A 20,313-nucleotide genomic window follows, 5' to 3' on the forward strand; every position below is an offset into this window, starting at 1 on the left:
TAATGGTAACAGTTCGTTCTGTCAATTATAGAGCTCTTTCTACATAGCAGGAACTACCCTATGCATCTTACATAGAATTGGCACCCTAAGAGGTTATTTATCTTGTTATTCTTATTTCACAGATGAAGAGCCCAAGGCTGTTAGAGATTAAGGAATTGCCCATGATTGCACAATGAATAAGGCAGAGTCAGGATTCAGACCTAAGTCTGACTCCATCACATGTTCAGAAAAAGCAGGAGGTCTGCTGGGAAGAACAGTGGCAGAAAGGTCAGAAGGTGAACAGAAATGGCTCTAGAACAGAGAGGCCACTGGGACGTAGTAAGAGAAGGGAGAGAAAGAAGTGCCCATGAACAACGGCTTTGAATGCGAACCTGGGGAGTGTAGACCTAACCAAATAATAATAGAAATACTTTCAAGTAGAATAATGGGATGAAACACAGTTGTAGGATAAATAACTTCTGCAGCTGTGGAGAAAGGAGACTGGAGGGATGAGAAACTTGTCTGTAGACAGAGCCAGGAAGAAGTCCTTGGGCATGGCATGGCAATGACCCAGTCTGAAAGATAGCGTGTCAAAGAAATTGGCATCTCGCTCTCAGTATTCTGATATCCGTGTGCTGCAACAACTTATTCAAAGCCAAGAGGACAATATTAGATTTCCATTTCTGCACTCAGATCTCTGAAAATAAAATGCTTTGACTGACAGTTTCATGTTTTGGTTGACGATAACCCTAGTGATTCTTTCCATGATGTAGTGAAGAAACAAAAACATTTCTGACAATGCCATCCAAGGGACATTTGTGTTTTCACTGTATCTGCAAATTACATCACATCCTGCCACGTTTTCTTCTGTCCATCTATAAGTTTATGTTTTTTGTCTTTTGGTTATATATATCCTTCTCCCTCACTAGTAAATAGTAATAAACTTATTTATGGCCATCTGAATAAAAGTTTTTAAAAAACAATAAATTGGAGTTTATACTAGCCCCAAAGTGAGTGATGGAAAAAGACATGATTGCATCCTGGCAGGCCTGCATTACTGTTTTCTTGATTTCTGTTACGGTGCAATCCATTCATTTTTCTATGCTCATTCCAGCCTTCCTAGACTAGAATGGGGCATTTGGCCTACACATAGTGGTGACTGTTCAGCCAAACTGCTTGTTATGGGGCATTGTCCGCCCTGCTTAACAAGAGTCAGTTGTGGAAAAAAATGTGGAAAATCCCATATGCTGACAAAGGCTCCCAGGATTCCACAATGTGCCTATAATACAAAAACTTTGTTATCTTTATATTTTATTTAGTAATCAAGTAGAAGATAATTTTAGAAGCCATCACCTTCATTAACTGCCTCTTCTTGTCCTGGAGATGAAGCAGATGGTTCATGAGTGAGTGATACTCACATGTCACTAATTCCCAATTCTGGGCATCCACAGGGATTTGGCACGGGAAATGCTATGCTCTTTGTTCATGTGGATGCCTTTACCTACTTGGAAATAGTATGTTCTTTAACAGAAGTTTCTTTGTCAGACTTCATAGCCAGACTGCTCTGTAATAACCAGACATCCAAAGCCAGGTAAACCAAAACCAAACCTCAAAACCAGAGCTTGGAAAATTTTGGATAGGTGTAGGTGGGAATCTACTCCAAGCACGTATGCTTCCAGAAATGACTCTGAGAGGGCTTAATTCTGTTTCCCAGTGAAATGCACCGTCCTTGTAAAACAACTACAACAAAGCACTGCAAAGCCAGAGGACTTTCATGTCATCTGCGTTCAGAAAGTGTCTCTCATGCAGGCAGAACAATGTTGGCGATGCAGTGGTGCTCTTGCTTTCTGGGAAAAAGGGGTCTCATTTCTGCACCGACCTTACCTTAGACTCTATGGGATATGCTCACCATATGCTTGCTACCCATTGTGTTTCACTTCATCCTAACAGCAGTCCTGCCCATATAAGATGCGGCCATTTCTCTAGAGGCAGGAAAACAGGCTCAGCACAAGTAAATGCCTGGCCTGCCTCTGGAGGGGATAACTAAGTGGCAAGGACACTCGGATCCCCATTCTACTTTTATCTTTCCATCACTACACCATGCCACCTCCTGGAAATCTATATACCACACATAAATGGCAGCATGTATGTCTTGGGTCTCTTGATGCAGTAGGGTGTGTGTGTGTGTGTGTGTGTGTGTGTATGTGAGAGAGAGAGAGAGAGAAGAGAGAATGTGTTTCCCTCCTCCATCCCTCTTGTGAGTACACACAGGTGAGATGGCTGCCTGCAGCAGAAGCTGCCTGGGGCTGTAGAAAGCAGTTCTTCTCTGTGATAAATGAGCCTGACATTTCCATGACTCTTTCCATTTCTAGAAAATGAAGTGCCAGCCCCAGCCCCACCCCCGGAAGGTGAGTAAAAACACTCACTCACACACGTTTGGGCTGCAAATACAGAGGGTCCATCCCAGCATGATTTGGCCTCCACGGGTGCTGTGAGCTGTGAGCTTTAACCTAACTCCTACTGAGAAGTTGGATGGTGACCATTGTGATAAGTTGAGAATAATAAAAATAATACACTGTGTTTATATAATCCTCTTGTGTTAATCTAATTTGGATGGCACTTCATATATATTAGGGGGACAATTCTTATGAAACCTTTCAAATTATGTAAAAGTTATTATGTCCGCATTTTACAGTGTGGAGGCTGAGCCTCCATCCAAGGGGCTGAAGAATTTGTGAGGCTTTTTCCTATACAGTGAAGGTCAAACAAACCCACATCTTCTTTATGAGAGTGGGGAGTGGATCCATCTCTACCCTGGAAGATCAGCTGTCCCTTCTCAACTTGACATATGTCACTATTGAGCACCTCCAGAAACTCCCTAGCAGCTATCCAGAAAGGTTTGGTGACCTCTGAGGTTCAACGTGAGGACCAACTTCTTGAGTTCTTAGCACCATATTGTCCACCAGCTGGCAACAGGAAACGAGTACAGAGATCCAGTGAGACCCTTGGCAGGTAGGGCAGTCCCCTATGACACACAATATATGAAGCTTGTTTTTATGTCCACATACACCTAAAGAAGAAAAGAAAATTGAAAGATTGAAAGATTGAAAGCTCAACGTGGCTTAAACTCCCAACATGGCTCTTCAGAGTCATTTATCAGCCAAATAGCCCCAAGATGGAAGCAACCAAAATCATGTGCATTTTCCCATAAAGACTCCAAAGTGGCCTTTCTCATCCCTCTTCTTCCTTGAAAAGGATGAGAAACTGGCATCCCACTCAATAATTATTCACTAGGTATTTACCCTGTGCACAACTCTGACCTAACCCTTCAGAGGGATTCAGACATACCTATCATGTACGTATTGATAGCTAGGTGCAGGCATATTGAACCAGATGTAGTGGGGAACTCTACATAGAAAACATCTCCCTGTATTCAGTTTGTTTGCAGCCAAGTAGAAAATAGAATACAGCCTGGGAAACAATTAAATAAAATGCAACCAAAACATTAAAACATTAGGCAATATTATAAGAACCCCCCACCCCTCCCCGCCCCCCCACACCAAGCAGTATGTGATTACTTGTGGGTTGCTTAAACTGGCAATGTGTTATGAAGCCAGCAGGTGACTGTAGACCTGGTCCAGCTTAGGTGAAAGCAGGAGTTTGGAGAAGGTCTCAGTTTCTAATCATCTTTTCACACAAAAACTTATGAGGCAATTATAAAGCTCTTCCTCTTCCTCCCTGGAGATCGTTTTTCTTTTTTCTTTGTTTTCTTTTTTCTTTTCTTTCTCTTTCTTGAGACAGGGTCTTGCTCTGTTATCCAAGCTGGAGTGCAGTGGCACCATCACAGCTCACCGCAGCCTCAAACTCTTGGGCGCAAGCAGAGATTGTTTTTCAGGAGGGCAGTTTGAGAAATCTAGCTGCTCACAAGAGGCCCTTTGTCCAGCTAAGAATACTAGATTCACACACTCAAACCCTAAACAGTATAGAGAAGTATTACTATGTGTCGAAATGAACGAAAACTGGCTCAGTGCCATATGAGTTCAAACGGGCAAGCTCAGATTTATTTTCTTTAGATCTTGATCTTGAAACTAGTGTAGATGTGTGACATTCTTCTTAGGATCTTCCTGTTCCTTGGTACGTTTTCTCCTTGCCCATAACAAATGTACTTTGACCAACATTGAGTACACTGAGAACCTACTGGCCATTATAAACAAACCTTTCCCTTCTGTTTTTCAGATCAGTTACTGCCACTGAGCCACTATCGTTTCCTTTGTATGTCATATTTCATATTCATTGCACAATATTGACTTCCTGTTGCTCAAATGTCCCCTCCCAAATTCTGCTAAAATTGTCCTTCTTAGTTAACTGAGATTTGAATCTCCATTCATCAGTCCGAAAAAAGAGAATGCATTCTTGAAACAATTCTTTTCTTACTGATACCATAAGTCAGATACCATTTGCAGGTCTAAACTAATATGATCCCAAACACAGAGAAATGCAAACTAGATGGTCTCAACTGATAGAATCTGATGTTACTGCTCTTGTTTTGCATTTATTGCCACTAAACCCAATCCAGAAGATTCACATGGACACTGAAACATTTTCTTTGAAGCAACATACACTGCACACAATTACATATTTTGTACTTTACTAGAAAATCAGATGTCCAAACTCTTGGAATCATTACATGGGGCAAACTGACTTTTCTTTAAAAAGTCAGTCCCTTGCTGAGGTCTAAAATAAATTGGCTCACATTTTTTTTGCCTAATTCTACTCCAGCATGTTATATAACATGATCCAAGTATAGTTGAGTGCATTTTAACAAAATCTGTATTGAGTGTTCTTATGTGTACTTTTCCAAAAATGATCAGATTAATTGCTTTTCACTAAAAGTTTAGTGTGGCTCTAAATTATAATTTCTAAATTCATAATTCATGTACAGCACGAGTACTCAGTATCATTTATGACCTGTTCTGCTGTCATTTATTTCTTCCCTCCCCCTCTCCACCCCGTTGCTCATCACACAATAAAATGCTTTAAGACACTTTAAAAAATATGCTTGTACTTTCTACACAGAACCAAGTAAAGAGAAGGAGGCCGGAACTACACCAGCAAAAGGTGAGTTGGAGGGAGGGAGAGTGAGGCTGCAGTCAACAAAATTAAAAGCAGAAAGAGGTCAGTAATGATTGTCATGGTGGCCCCGTAGAATTTGTCTGCATTATCTTTCGTTCTGCCTTTGCATCTTATCTGCAAGTCCCAATCAGTATAATGACAAATGGTGCATTGCTAAGTTTCCATTACATGTATTTCTAAAAGAAAAACAACAATGATAAAAATATCACAAGCACTTGTTGAGATGCCAGCAAATTAATTGGTAGTTTCCAAGTTTCGACATGCATGCTAAGAAAGAGAGGTGTTTGGTCTTCTTAGGATTATATCAATTGGGAAAATTATCTGAATTACCCGTTTTTTTTTAAATTAAATGTTTTCATGTTATTGTGTGAACTGTTCCAGGGTTCACTAACAATTTTGAAGGCTAACATCTCACTTTGTAACACTGACTATGTATTCATGTAGATTTATATAATGATTTCTACAGATACACAATATAACATTAAGAAAACATGTTGCTCCTTCTTGAACTGGAAACTATTCCTGTAATATTATCCTATTTTTACTTTATATGGAGATAGTCTCATTTTAGAAAATAATCTTAATCATATACTTCTGTTACTCCATGAAATGCTAATTCCTTTGTCTCACCATGGAGGAAATGATTATCATTACTGACCATCTGTCTTAAGCTAAGGAGCATTAGTCTTTCATAGAGGGAAGTTTCATGAAGGTGGATTAGACAGCTTTGCTGTATATGTTTGTATTGTCATTTTTAAAAGTGAACCTTTTATTTGCATAATGAATAAAAAAGTTTAAATTTTGGAATAACTATTTCCTGACTGCAACAAGAAGTTTCTCTTTTTCCTGGACACTGCTCAAAACCATGTTAAGTATCTCTTTGTTCTTGATGTGTCATATTTCATTATCTAATTTCTATGATATTCTTGTGCCCTATACATTAGTAAAATACTTTTTTCTTTCTTTCAGTACATTGGATTACTTTCCTTCAGCTAACTTGAACTTATGCTCTCATAATGAACGCATAACGTTAGTATACTCACTTTGTCCTTGACCTTCAGTGGCTCCCATGGAGAGTAACATGAATACTAATCCTGGCCACGTGGGCCACAGTTTGAAGGTTATTTGCTTATGGAATGCAGATGGTGCAAACTCCTAGAACTCCTTCCATGGGGTGGTTTCAAGGAGGTTTGGGCATCCTGGCTGAAATTATTGTAACATTATTCTCTACAAGGCCAATGGGCATACACCTCTGTTTCCAAATTTGGAAAGGTGTTTGGGCCAGGCTGCAAGGCTCAACCAACAGAGCAGATGATGTAATCCCAGAGGGCAAGCTGTCAAAGTTTAAACAAAGCCTGTGCCTGACCCTTAATTTGAAAAGTCACCATATTATACTTGTATGCTTAAATGAGAAAATGTCTTTCCTTAAAGTCAACCAAACAACAAAAACTCTTTTATTTATGGAGAACACAGCATGAAGAAAGAGAAGGCTAGATGACTAGGACATTTTGAAATTAGTAGCATTTTTCTGACATTTGCAGAAGATAAGCAAAACCATGACCACATGTCGTTGCATGCCCAGGTACAAAAACTGCCGTGTGTGTGTGTGTGTGTGTGTGTGTGCGTCTGTACATATATTATATAATGGCAAATACATGTATATATATATGTGTTTGCCTTACATACCTAGGAAGCAAATCAATTTGGGATAGAAAGTGACATCCCTAAATAAAGAAGGTAAGTGAATGGAAGTTTATAATAAATATACAGTCCTCTTCATCAAGGACAGAGAAAATACCTAAGCAAAAAGTAGACACAATAATTACTGCTACTTGTATATCCCCAGTTGAGAAAGGAGCCCTGCACGAGCATAAACAGGATTGATGGGTGCAACCTACCTTTTCTCCAGCATGAGCTAGAACTCTCCTGCTCTCCCTCCCTCCTCCAACTGTCAGTCTATTTTTTTTTTTTTTAACCATCCAACTCAGGTTTCACTTCTTTGAACAGCTTTCTCCTGACCATCCTGGCTTACTTTTATCTCCCCTTCTTTCTCCTGATCTCTCTTGGACCTGTTGCCTCCGTCATTCAATCACTCTTGTCTCCACATAATCGCACATTAATGGTTGACTCCTTTTCCTAACAGGTTGTAAGCTTTTTGACATTGGCCCCCTCATCTTATTCCCTCCAGCATCTGGCAGAGAGCTGCACATAGCAATCATCTAATAAATACTTGCAAAATGAATGAGCAGTTGAATTTCCATGCTGGCTTGGCTGCTGACCATTCAATGGTAATCTGGATAGATTTTTATTTCCATTCAACATGTGTGCTGGGTAGGAGGATGAACATCCTATGTATGTTCTTAGTCACTGAGGGTTAGAATGAGACACTGCTGCAGAACAGAAGGATGATTTCCACTGTAAGACCAACTTGCCTAAAGCTACTGAAAATGGTCTTGCCTGGATTTTGGTACATTTTCAGCACTTTAACTGGTCTTCTATTTAATTGGTTGACATATATTCAATTAATTGCTCCAAATCTGTCACTATTAAGAATATTATTCATTGCAATCCAGCCTTAACATCATTCCCAGATTGATTGAATCATTCTGCAACAGCTCAGAAATGTTCTGAAAATGCTTTTTGAAGCCACAGAGAGTAGATTCTAATATTAATCTTAGAAGTAGTATTTGTGATTAGATTTGCCAACTTTTTCATATTTGCTAAAAGTCTCTGAAAAGCAGCCAATTTCCCAGCACAGGGTTTTATGATTGTTTGCTTGCTTGCTTGCTTGCATCTGGCTATCCATCCAGCTATCCTGTTCCTTAATACTGACCACTTTGTCCTGGGACCTGGGCAAAGTCTTCTGGAATTGAAACAAGAGAGATGACAATAAAGAAATGTGTTTAGCCCAACAGCAATAGCAGAAACTAGATGTGCAAATCTCCTTCAGAGGAATCATACCAGGAGGCAATGCCCTTATACAAATAACGCTGTCCTGGCTTAGAATTCTTTCATAATAATTATAGGTAGCAAATTGATGGAACACTAAATATAGATTATTTTCTGTATGCTCAGTGGGGCCAAAGATCCGCCTTTTATTCTAGCACATATTTATTCAGCAAGATTTGCTGAGTGTTGGCTACATGCCAGGCACAGATCTGGGCACTGGGTCCTGCCCTCCTGGAGCCAAGTTACACTTTATGGGGAAGAACAACCATCAACAGAGGAAGGTGGATTTCAGTTCTGAAAGCAGACTAGAGTCACAGAGGGCCATGTGTAGGGAATAATGTGGGTGATCAAATGGGATCATACTTTTTTTTTGTCAGCTAAGATCCAACATCCTATGTCTGAACATAGGACAATTGGAGTAGGTTTCTGCTGTGCCTCAACAGCTGGCCCTGTGGAAAGCTCCGAAAACGGTTCTGTGGCTGGTCCAAAAAGTGACAGCAGCATTAGAATCAGAGGCCACTTTGAAGACCTGTACTCATTTCCATGCCTAAGTGCTGATATTTTATTTTTACGTCTTATTAGCTTAGAGTCTGTATCTTTTCAATTGGTAAAGTTACTTCCTTTTTTTATTACTGCTTTTGGTAATCGCGAAAAGGGAAATAAAAACATTTTCTTTTCCCAGGCATTCGCCACATAAACTATCGTGAATGAACCCTGTGTATATTAAATATCTCACATAACCTGAGATGAAGTCTTTCTTTTTCATGAATGTGACTCGCAGATGAGGAAGTGAATCAGCAGAAGTTCCAACACACTTTCTCCTGAATTATGTGATTTTGTTTTAAATTTTAAAAAATGATTTTTTAAAAAATTTAGGTTCTTTTACATCTGCAATAACATTACCCTGGTGCTTTTTACTAGCATGCTAAAATATTTTTGTACGATTTACCTTTAGGTGTCAATCAGCCATCTACTAAAATTTCTCCATGCTTGATCTATGTATTCTAATTACATTACTTCTTTGTAATGAACTTTGTTAAAAATTAATGTCACCACACTTTTCAATTCAAAGACACAGCCACTATTAGGCAAGATTGATTTAATAGATTTGGGGAAGAAAAATTCATTAAATGTACGTACTTATTGTAGGATAAATCATGGTTTTATAAGCATCAAAGTGTGAAGGCATGTATCGTCTCATTAAGAAAATGCAATAAATTAACCGAATGCCTCAAAACATGATGAATTAATGTTAGCTATTGTTATTGTCTCCCATATTTTATTGCTGTTGTTATTTTGGTCACAAACACCAGTATGTACTACAACTGATTACTCTGCTTGAGGAATTCATGAATTTGTCTCAGTCAAACAAGGTATTGTATCAGTATTTCACTGTTTGTTTACAAGTCACATATATTTTAATTTTATAAGCTTTTGGTCTTTATTCTTAAATCTCAACAATTGTCTCAAGTTTATATTGCTTAATTAATTTTAAAAGGCAATTTAAAATCAACCATAGGTAGGAGTTGCTTTATGCCCAAGAGAGTTTGGATAATTATAAGAATGTACACATTCTACTATCTCTGGAGCTTTTTATTCAGTTACAAGTCTCTCACTCATATTACGAAGTATTTATGTGTACTCCCCTAAAACCCCAGGCTTGTAATATAAGACTGGGTTCTTTCCCTACTTTCTAGAATTTCTTCTCTGGGAACTTCAGTTGTTTAAAGAATCATTTTTACAGTCTTACAAATGCTATTTTCCCATGACTTACAGATGAATAAAATTCTGCTTTAGTAAACTGCCCTTCTATGTAGCTAGGGGGAAGATAGCCCTGCTATGCTGAGTGTGTGGTTTCCCTGTATGTCATATTCCAACAAGCTAAAATCTGATGTTTATGTATTCATCATCACCACTTTTAGATAGAAAAAAATGAAATATGACTTACATATATTTTTTGTTTTGTTTGAAAATGTTGCCAGATGCTACGTCATTCATATATATATTGTTGAACTGGACACAACCAGAAAGATTTGGATATTCAATCTACCTCCTAGCAATAGAACCTGGTTTCTGTGAAAAATAAGAACCATTAAACATTTCAGTCTCATCAAACTCAACCAAATCAAGCCAGGCAATTTTTTGAGAATTTAAGGTCAGAATCCCAACATCTTAACTACATTTCCCAATCTAAAAAAAAGTGCCAGGACTGAAGCAACTTTTAAAAGAAAGGAAACTGGCTGGGTGAGGTGGCTCATGCCTGTAATCCCAGCACTTTGGGAGGCTGAGGCAGGAGGATCACTTGAGCTCAAGAGTTTGAGACCAGCCTAGCCAACATGGTGAAACCCCATCTCTAATAAAAATACAAAAATTAGCCAGGCGTGGTGACAAGCACCTGTATTTCCAGCCACTCAGGAGACTGAGGCAGGAGAATTGCTTGAACCTGGGAGGCGGAGGTTGCAGTGAGCTGAGATGGTGCCACTGCACTCCAGCCTGGGTGACAGAGTGAGACTCTGTCTAAAAAAAATTAATTAATAAATAAAAATAAAAGAAAGGAAACAGTAAACTTTGCTCATGTTGATTATGTTTTCTAGCACTTTCATAAATTTGAAAATTTATGTGCAATGAATCCAAGATTGCCAATTGAGAAGTAATTGCTATTTGACACTACTGTTGGGTGATCTAGACGAAGGCTATTTCATGATACTCCGAAGCGCTGCATTAATATGTATTCCTTCATGGTCTAAAACAACTGTGCATGTCCTCCAAATAGTCTTAACATTTAGTAGACTTTGAAACTACTCACCTATCAAATTTTTGCTTAAAAAACAGATTGCCGGCCGGGTGCTGTGCCTCCTCATGCCTGTAATCCCAGCACTTTGGGAGGCCAAGGCAGGAGGATTGCCTGAGCCCAGGAGTTCAAGACCAGCCTGGCCAATATGGTGAAACCCTGTCTCTACTAAAAATACAAAAATTAGCTGGGTGTGGTGGCAGACGTCTGTAGTCTCAGCTACTCAGGAGGTTGAGGCACGAGAATTGCTTGAAACTGGGAGGTAGAGGTTGCAGTGAGCCGAGATTGTGCCACTGCACTCCAGCCTGGGCGATAGAGGGAGACTCTCAAAAAACAAACAAAAAAACCCAGACTGCCATCATTACATATTCTATGCATGTAACAAACCGTCACATGTACCCCATAAATATGTGCAAATATTATGATGTATCAATCAATTTTTTAAAGACAAGATTATTTTTCTTCATTTTAGTTTCATGAAAGTAAGTGAATACTCTTCTCATTTTGTGTTCTAGGTAATTAACTCAATGTTTCATTATGCTCTGTGCACAAACAAAAAGTAAACCATCACAAAACCTTTATAAAGTGTTCATTTGAATCAAAATGGTTCAAGCGTCTAGTTTACATTTAATAAAGAAAGCTCCTTTCTAGGACTTGATTGAATTTTAACTTCATTTCTGTTAATTTTTACAGGACTTTAAATCAACAGTCTTATATATTTCAGTAAATAAAAACCTCTGAATAGGTAACAAGAATAAAGTACTAAATACTGAATTAAATCTATGGCAAGTAATATTATGGGAAAATTGCGAGTTATTTTAGTTTTGAACATGTAAAATTTTAATTATTTCACAGTCTTCTGAATCACGGAATTCTTCTAATAGCTCAGAAATACCTATACCGGGCAAATGCACAATGTTGTGGAATGTGAATGCATGCATATTAGTTCAGGAGAAAAAATTCAAAATGAACTAAGTTTGGGAGGTGCTAATGACCATATCATTTCTTGTCACCCCCACTTCCAGTACACATTATTTGCACACTGAGAGCTTTGAGATATCCTGCAGTAAACACATGAACACAAAGCAATAAAATACAAGCATTTAATTCCAGCCTAGCATTTTTCAAGCTTCTTTGACCACAGAGAGCTTCCTGTTAAGAATCTCAAATCCCACATGACCCAGTGAATCACCTCTTGGATTCTGAAGTAATGATATTAATATATTATATTAGTAATTTTATTAAAAAGTAATAACACATATCCCTGTTTGACAGTTTGGGAAAAGAAATTTCAGGTCAGCGGGTAATACTTGTAGTAAATATTCTAACAGATTATATAAAAACATACTATTTTATGTCTTTTTGTCAGGAATTTTTTAAAGCACTTTTTAATTAACATTCCTGTGCATGTATTTCCTGTATCCTGTTTGTACAGTCATATACATTTACATTTTGAAATCCACAATTATTCTAGTTTGCTTTTGTTTTTGTTTTTAGAGTCAGGGTCTTGCTGTGTCATCCAGGCTAGAGTACAGTGGCGTGATGATGGCTCACTACAGCCTCCAATTCCTGGACTCAAGTAACTCTCTAGTCTCAGCCTCCCAAGTGGTTAAGACTACAGGCACACATTACCAAGCGCTCGGTGTGCAAATAATATGCAAGCCCGGCTAATTAATTTTTTTTTTTTACAGAGAGAGTCTTGTTATGTTGCCCAGGCTGTAAATTCACAAATATTCTAGTATTTTAAGTACGAAGATTTTATTATTCATAAAAACACTAGTTTATGCTTTGGGAAGAGCAGAGCAGAGGTTCAGATAACACCAAATGCTCTTTAAGGATGTAAAATGTGAACTTTGTTCACAGACCTCAGTGATGTGAGCACTGCTGCTTAGGAGTAACAAGTTGCTAAAATGCAGAAGGGATGGGTAGTGTTTCTTGCTTCTCATGATGAATGTTTCTGTATGTTAGTGACTTGCTGGGTAACTAGTAAGGTACTAGAATTGATAAATGTGTACAGAGTCCTTTGCAATAAAACTGGTTATGACTTGATCCAGGTGTTTAAAAATCGGGGCTGTTAAGTCTGACCATACATCACTGTGATAGAATGTGGGCTTTTTCAAGGATGAAGATACAAGTCTTAACCACACTGTAACTTATAGTTCCCTTAAAAAAAAAAAAAAGAATAAACCTGGCAGCTATAGAATATACCAGGTGCATTCATAATAGCTGTTTCATATATTGGAGTGTTAACATTTTTAAATTAAATGTTTTACATTCACAAGTGATGGGGAGTCTTATCATTAAGGTGTGTGTAATTTAGAGTTCAGTTGGTTTTATTCTAACTGGACTGCACTTGTTTTCATAGTGGTGAAATGCTATGCGCATTTATACCTTGCATAAGTCCTCATTCTACCACACGATAAATAACCCGCTGGCTGATAATATAAACACTAACTGGGGAGATTTTATTTATAAGGGCTGTAGAATAAAATACAAGTTTTTCACACCAGCATCATCTGTTACTAACACTCTTAATTAGTTAGTGCAGCTTTTCATTTTTTTGCAGTTGGTCTCCTGACTAGGTTGAGTTTTCCTCCTCTCCTAACAGGAAACAATACCGACGTTCTTTTTCTTATAGCATTTGTATTATAAAAAGCACAAAGCTCCAGCCCACTGAACCTCTGCCAATTAAGATGGTGTTGGGTTAGGCTGCATCTGGTTACTGTCCTGGGAAAATCACTTTAATAGAGATGGTCTTCCAAGCGGTTTTAAAATTTATCCTTCTGCCGGGCGCGGTGGCTCACGCCTGTAATCCCAGCACTTTGGGAGGCCGAGGCGGGTGGATCACAAGGTCGAGAGATCGAGACCACCCTGGCCAACATGGTGAAACCCCGTCTCTACTAAAAATACAAAAAAAAATTAGCCGGGCATGGTGGCAGGTGCCTGTAATCCCAGCTACTTGGGAGGCTGAGGCAGGAGAATCGCTTGAACCCGGGAGGCGGAGGTTGCGGTGAGCCAAGATCACGCCATTGCACTCCAGCCTAGGCAAAAAGAGTGAAACTCTGTCTCAAAAAAAAAAAAAAAAATTTATCCTTCTACTGAAGTTTTTAGGTCAATTAGGTAGGCTGACTAAATTTACAAATAAACTTGTTTATCCAAAACAAATAAATAAAATGTGAACTTTGAAGTTCAGATGTTTTTAAAAAGGGAAATATTCTGCACATAAACACTAAAAGACATATTTTGAATTTCACAAATACATATGGGTAAATATTCAGAAATGATACAGCATTTTCCAACACCAATATAATGTTGGAAAAAATGCTTATAAAGTTTATATTAACTTATCTTGACTTTTGTTTCTTAAATACTGAAGAGCAATTAATCATGAGGTTTTCTGGGTAGAAATGAGTTCTCAGATAGTACATATATAGGCTTTTATGTCTGTGTCCAAACGAATGTGATATATGAATAAGGTCTGCCATTCACTTTAGTTACAAAATCAGGACTTGAAAACCACTTCCATTATTGATTTCATCAAGGTTTGATTTTTAGCATTTATTTTTTCCTAACCTACAGTCACATAAAACACTTGCAGTGTTCCATTTTTAAATCTGTGCTTCCATTTGGATAACCCTACTCTGTCAACTTTTTATTTATTATTTTTTCTTTCTTTGCCTGAAATACTCAGGCTTCACTTTTCAGGTACCAAGTTTTCTAAGGCTTGCTCAGCAGTTGAAAGTGTATTGTGTGGTTTCTCATCTTCTTTTTCAGATTTCTCTTTTCTCAGGTTACTTGGGATGAAGTCCTTTTCTCCTTGACTTTTTACTCCTATTTCTTGTTTCAGATGAAGAGGAAGTCTCCCCGCCTAGCGCCTTGCCTCCAGGTTAGGATAATTTCTACCCTTTTCCCTGCTTTTAAATATATTATTCATTGACGGTAAAGGAAAAGAAAAGGCAGTGAGCCTCCTTGCTGAGTCAGTGCACAGAGCAGGGGCAACAGGTTTCGCCTGTGCTGGCACCAAGAAGGAAATGTTGGCTTTAATGACAATTTTTTGTTTTACGTGAGAAACTTCTTGGAAAGAGGCATTCTTTGAGAAATAAATAAGATTGGTAAATCTTGGGTATAAATGTTAGGGGTCAATATATCTGTCTTCCATTTCTCACTATATAGCCACCCTTTTCCCTGTTCTTTAAACTTAGATATTTGGATTTTAAAATTTTTCTTTTCTTTTTTGAGACTGAGTCTCTATTGCCCAGGCTGGAGCGCAGTGATGCTATCTCGGCTCACTGCAACCTGTGCCTCCCAGGTTCAAGTGATTATCGTGCCTCAGCCTCCTGAGTAGCTGGGATTACAGGTGTGTGCCACCAAGCTGGGCTAATTTTTGTATTTTTAGTAGAGACGGAGTTTCACCATGTTGGCCAGACTGGTCTCAAACACCTGACCTCAAGTGATCCACCCACTTCAGCCTCCCAAAGTGCTGGGATTACAGGCATGAACCACCGCCCCCAGCTGGGATTTTTTAATTTTTCTATCATTTTAAAATAAGACACACACTTTTATAGATGCTTTCATACTTGGAGCTCTATTGATTTTCCATCCAAGCCAACTTGTAGGGTTTTTTCCTTCCTATCACCAGAGGAGACAGGGTTTAGGGGAATCCAAGAAGGTTGAAGTCAGCACTCCATTTTCATCGCCTTTCCACCCCTCTGCATCACCCAAATCACACTTTCCTTTCAGGTTTGGGTAGTCGGGCCCTGGAGAGAAAAGATTCAGGTGAGCGCAAGCCCAGAGAAGGCATCCTGACCTCATCCTAATACAATCACTAATGAGCTCATTTCTTGAAGCTGTATTGATTCTAATCCTTGTCTTATTCAGATTGTAGTTTTTACAGCAATCTTTCATTACGTTTCCTCTTACAAGAAAACTAATGTATTGAGAAACAATTAATTTTGCATGATACACACGCATTCAAGGATCTAGCCACAAATACCACAGGTTTGTTCTATCATTTTTAATATTTAGCAAATACACAGAGATCAATCTTCATTTTGGGGATGTACTAAAGTTAGATAATAATTCACATTTTTATAGAACTTTACATACAGATAATAAAACATTTTCAAATGCATCCTATCAGCTGTAGCTCCTGTTCTGTGAAGTCATTCATTCATTCATTCATTCAACAAATTTGTACTGAGAACCTAATATGATCCTATTATGGGCCTCTTATGGGCCAGCCATTCCTATAGGCACTGCAGGTATAGAAGTGAACAAAACAAGAGAAACACTTATCCTCATGTTCTAAATGTGTTCCTATTAATATCATAAACACAAACAACAAAATTTTAACATTAGTTTGGGTGTTTAAAAATATGTAATCATATGACTATGATTGTCACATAATTGTGAAAATGTTTAACCTCATTGTGAAAATGATGGCCTACTACTACAGATAGAAATATCAAGCATGATTGATACATGAAAACTAAAATAATTAAATGTGCATTTTCCTTCTTTTCAAGAAACATTAACAAGCAGAGAGTTGGCAACCTATGCATTTTTTTCCAGTTACTAAGTGGCTGAACCTGAACTCTGCATTCGGCTCAGAGACAGGGGAAATATCTACAGTTCTCTCTACTATCCTAGAATTGGAATTGACTGCAGATTAACACTAATCACCAGAGTGCAAATGAGAAGATGCAAAAGAAACTCTATTTCCAGCTTGTCTCTCTTTATGGGAAAGCCTCAGTTTTTTTCTTTCCAGTTCTCTGTTTTGTTTTGTTTTTTCCCCTTGCAGCACAATCTCAGTATCCTTGTAATTTGTACCACAGGTCATGATCTGTTACTTCCTTGTCAAACTATGGCCACATCTGTACAACCCTAATAAAACTCTCTTACAAAAGCAAGGAATCTAGAAATACCAGGCCAGGCTTGGCTTTCTGACCCTTGTCAGACAGTTTACCCTCCAAATGACCTATCCGTTTAGTCTTTTTCAATGTAGTTGTATCGATGTGGCCTTATAGTCCATCACCTAGAAAAACACCAAGAGTACTGCTTGAATACACTGACCACCATTGTTTACCTGTTAGGGGACAGGCAAGATGGGGAAGCAGAGGAATTATTGCCATCAACAAAGAGAGAATAACAGCTTACCTGGAAAGTTCCACTATTTCTAAGAATTACATAATGTTCATTTGCCCCATCATGGAAGAGATATCCCTGTAAGAATGGGAATCTGTTCCCCTCTACTGATGGCTGCTGGGGGCAGAAAGAATGATGTTGTATTTATCTAGGTTTATTAGACAAAGAAAAGCTACAGCGTTGGTGAGAACAACAAATCCAGGTAAGACTGCCTAAGAAGAGCCTGGCCCTGAAGTAATCCTTTTCCTCCTTTCTGCTCATCAGACTGGACCCTTGTCGAACCTCCTCCTGGGGAGGAACAAGCCAAGCAGAATGCCAACTCCCAGCTGTCCATCTTGTTCATTGAAAAACCTCAAGGAGGAACAGTGAAAGTTGGTGAGTGCCTAGCATTCAATCCTTCCTTTTTTAAAAAATTAAGGTGAGCTGAGCACGGTGCCTCACGCCTGTAATTCCAGCACTCTGGGAGGCCGAGGCAGGCAGATCATTTGAGCTCAGGAGTTCGAGACCAGCCTGGCCAACATGGTGAAACCCAGTCTCTACTAAAAATACAAAAATTAGCCGGGCGTGGTGGCAGACACCTGTAATCTCAGCTACTCAGGAGGCGGAGGCAGGAGAATCGCTTGAACCAACGAGGCGGAGGTTGCGGTGAACCGAGATCGCGCCACTGCATTCCAGCTTGGGCAACAGAGCAAGACTCTGTCTCAAAAAAAAAAAAATTTTTTTGAGGTGAAATTCACTTATAACATTAGCCATTTTAAAGTGAACAATTCAGTGGCTATTAGTACGTCCGCAATGTTGTACAGCCACTACTTCTATCTATTTCTAAAACATTTTCATCACCCCAAAAAGACCCTATATTCCATTAAGCAGTTACTCCCCATTGCCCTCTCCTCCTAGGCCCTGGCAACCATTAATCTGCTTTGTCTCTCTGGATTTACCTATTTTGGATATTTCATATTAATGGAATCAGACAATGCAGGACCTTTTGTGTCTGGCTTCTTTCACTTAGCATAATGTTTCCAAAGTTCATCCGCATTGTTGCATGTATCAGAACTTCATTCCTTTTTACGGCTGGATAATATTCCACTGTATGTATACACTAAATCCTGCTTTTTACAACCTGAAAAGATGAGTGACAGCTATGATTTCAGTAACCTTCAGCACATAGGAGTCCAGTGCCTGGACCCTGGAACCTTGGGTTCTAATCTTGATTCTGCTTCCTGCTAGCTATTACCCTTGGAAAGACAGTTTAACTTCTTTATGACTCAGTTTCCCCATCTGTAAAATGGTGACAAGAATAGGACTTAGCTGTGAAGTATTTTGAACAGTGCCTGACACACCATAATGCTGAGCCAGTGTCTGCTGACATTACCATAACTCACTCCATAAGATGATTCCAAATCTACACATGCACTAGGTCATAATTCATAATATCTGAGACAGCTGATCGGGCAAATGGTTCAACTCTTCAAATATTCAAATTCAAAAATATTGATTATATACCCCCTGTTTTAGGCACTGAGTATAACATGTGAGCACTCAGAATTTATAGTCTGAGAGGAGCAGAGAAAAAATTAAACAAATAATCACAAATGCCAAGTGCTATGAAGGGATGGTGAGCTGGAGGAGGACCTGAGGGTTGAAGAATTTTAACCAAATAAATCTTTATAAGGGATATATTATGATCTGAACTAGTCTTTGACACTTATCAATATTATGCAAATGAGTACATAGCCAACTGTATTCCAGAATTACTTCTTTCCAGGCTAGAATGTCAAAATACACTGCATGTGAACAGAAATGTTGGTTCCCCTTATGTTCCTGTAAGACATTGAAATGCTGGGCTGGAAGCTGGACTACAATGTCACGTCCTCAGGGTCTAAATCACTCAATACAAACAGATTGCAGGTTTACTTCAAGCAGATCAGTTTGATTTAGTCACATTCCTATAATTCCAGGCTTCTCATCACCTTGCCTAATAAAAAGGGTAAAAAAAATTCAATTTTTTCATTTTTATTTCATATATATCCATATATATGAAATAAAATTTTATGCATATCCATATATGCAATAAAACTTCACATATATCATACATATCCATATATGTCCATATATATGAAATAAAAAAATTATCCAAATGTAAAATTATCCATATGTAAAAATTGCTTCCACTGATTTCCCTATTACTTTTTCTGCTTCATAAACCCCCACAGCAGAACAAGCTGGAACAGCCTAAGGACCTCTAGAGCATTCATAAAAAAATCAGGACCAATTCATTTCACAATTCCGAGGGCACCAATCACACCATATTCCGTAGTGCAGTCCCATGTCAGCTCCTTCCAGTTGAAAGCAAAACAAATGACACTTGTTAAAGAGCAAGCTGAATCCCTTATGCTTCTTCTAGGTGAAGATATCACCTTCATAGCCAAAGTCAAGGCTGAAGATCTTCTGAGAAAACCCACTATCAAATGGTTCAAAGGAAAATGGATGGACCTGGCCAGCAAAGCCGGGAAGCACCTTCAGCTGAAGGAAACCTTTGAGAGGCACAGTCGGGTAAGGCCCTGAACTCCCAGGACAGGGGCTCAGCTAGCACATTCCTTCTATGTGAATAAATGATTATTTTCAGGTTCAGCTTTGAGAGACTTCAGTTCCAGAAAATCCTCTGAAGTTACCATTGCTAGTGTCTACACTCTATTGCGATTGCCCTGCTGTTTCTGGGGGCTACAGGACACATTTGCCCTCCTATACTGAGAACATTGTACTGGAATTCCCACAGACAGACACAGCTTTAAGCCAATGCTGAGAAATTTGGAAAATAAACTGAAATGTGTGTGTCTGGATGCATTTCATTGCAGGTGTACACATTTGAGATGCAGATCATCAAGGCCAAAGAGAACTTTGCAGGAAATTACAGATGCGAGGTCACCTATAAGGATAAGTTTGACAGCTGTTCATTTGATCTTGAAGTGCACGGTAAGAGAGCCTTCTTGCCTAGATAAATGTAATTTTTTAATGGGGTGTGAGGGGATGGAGAAGAAGAAGTTCATTTAATACTATGAGATTTCAGAGAAAGTTTTCCTTTAAAACTGTGTGTTTCTGATTGTGGTAGTCTCAGCAAGCCTGCTGAATTGAATTGTAATGAAATAATTTATAATAAAAGTAGAATTGGGGGGATTTTATCTCTAAATATCTCTTGTCCATGCTATCTATATTCCTTCAATCTCCCAGATAAAAGATGATGTCAGTTTTTGCTGCTACAGAATGTATGTTTCATGGGGTCCACTTTCCCACTTAGGTTTGGGGATAGGGTAATATGC

At 38.6% G+C, this 20,313-nt stretch overlaps 1 protein-coding gene across 1 annotated transcript in view; it reads left to right on the top strand.

Moving 5' to 3' along the window:
- Nucleotides 1-20,313, top strand: part of MYBPC1 (myosin binding protein C1) — an 89,418-nt gene that overhangs the window by 17,125 nt on the left and 51,980 nt on the right. Inside the window, exons 2-6 of the mRNA XM_063593598.1 lie at nt 2,352-2,387; nt 5,056-5,097; nt 17,261-17,371; nt 19,401-19,549; nt 19,852-19,969. Of these exons, the coding sequence (XP_063449668.1) occupies nt 2,352-2,387; nt 5,056-5,097; nt 17,261-17,371; nt 19,401-19,549; nt 19,852-19,969 (456 nt within the window). The remainder of the gene's footprint in view (nt 1-2,351; nt 2,388-5,055; nt 5,098-17,260; nt 17,372-19,400; nt 19,550-19,851; nt 19,970-20,313) is intronic.

The sequence above is a fragment of the Pan paniscus genome, chromosome 10, assembly GCF_029289425.2.
Source record: "Pan paniscus chromosome 10, NHGRI_mPanPan1-v2.0_pri, whole genome shotgun sequence".
Classification (NCBI taxonomy): Eukaryota; Metazoa; Chordata; class Mammalia; order Primates; family Hominidae; genus Pan; species Pan paniscus.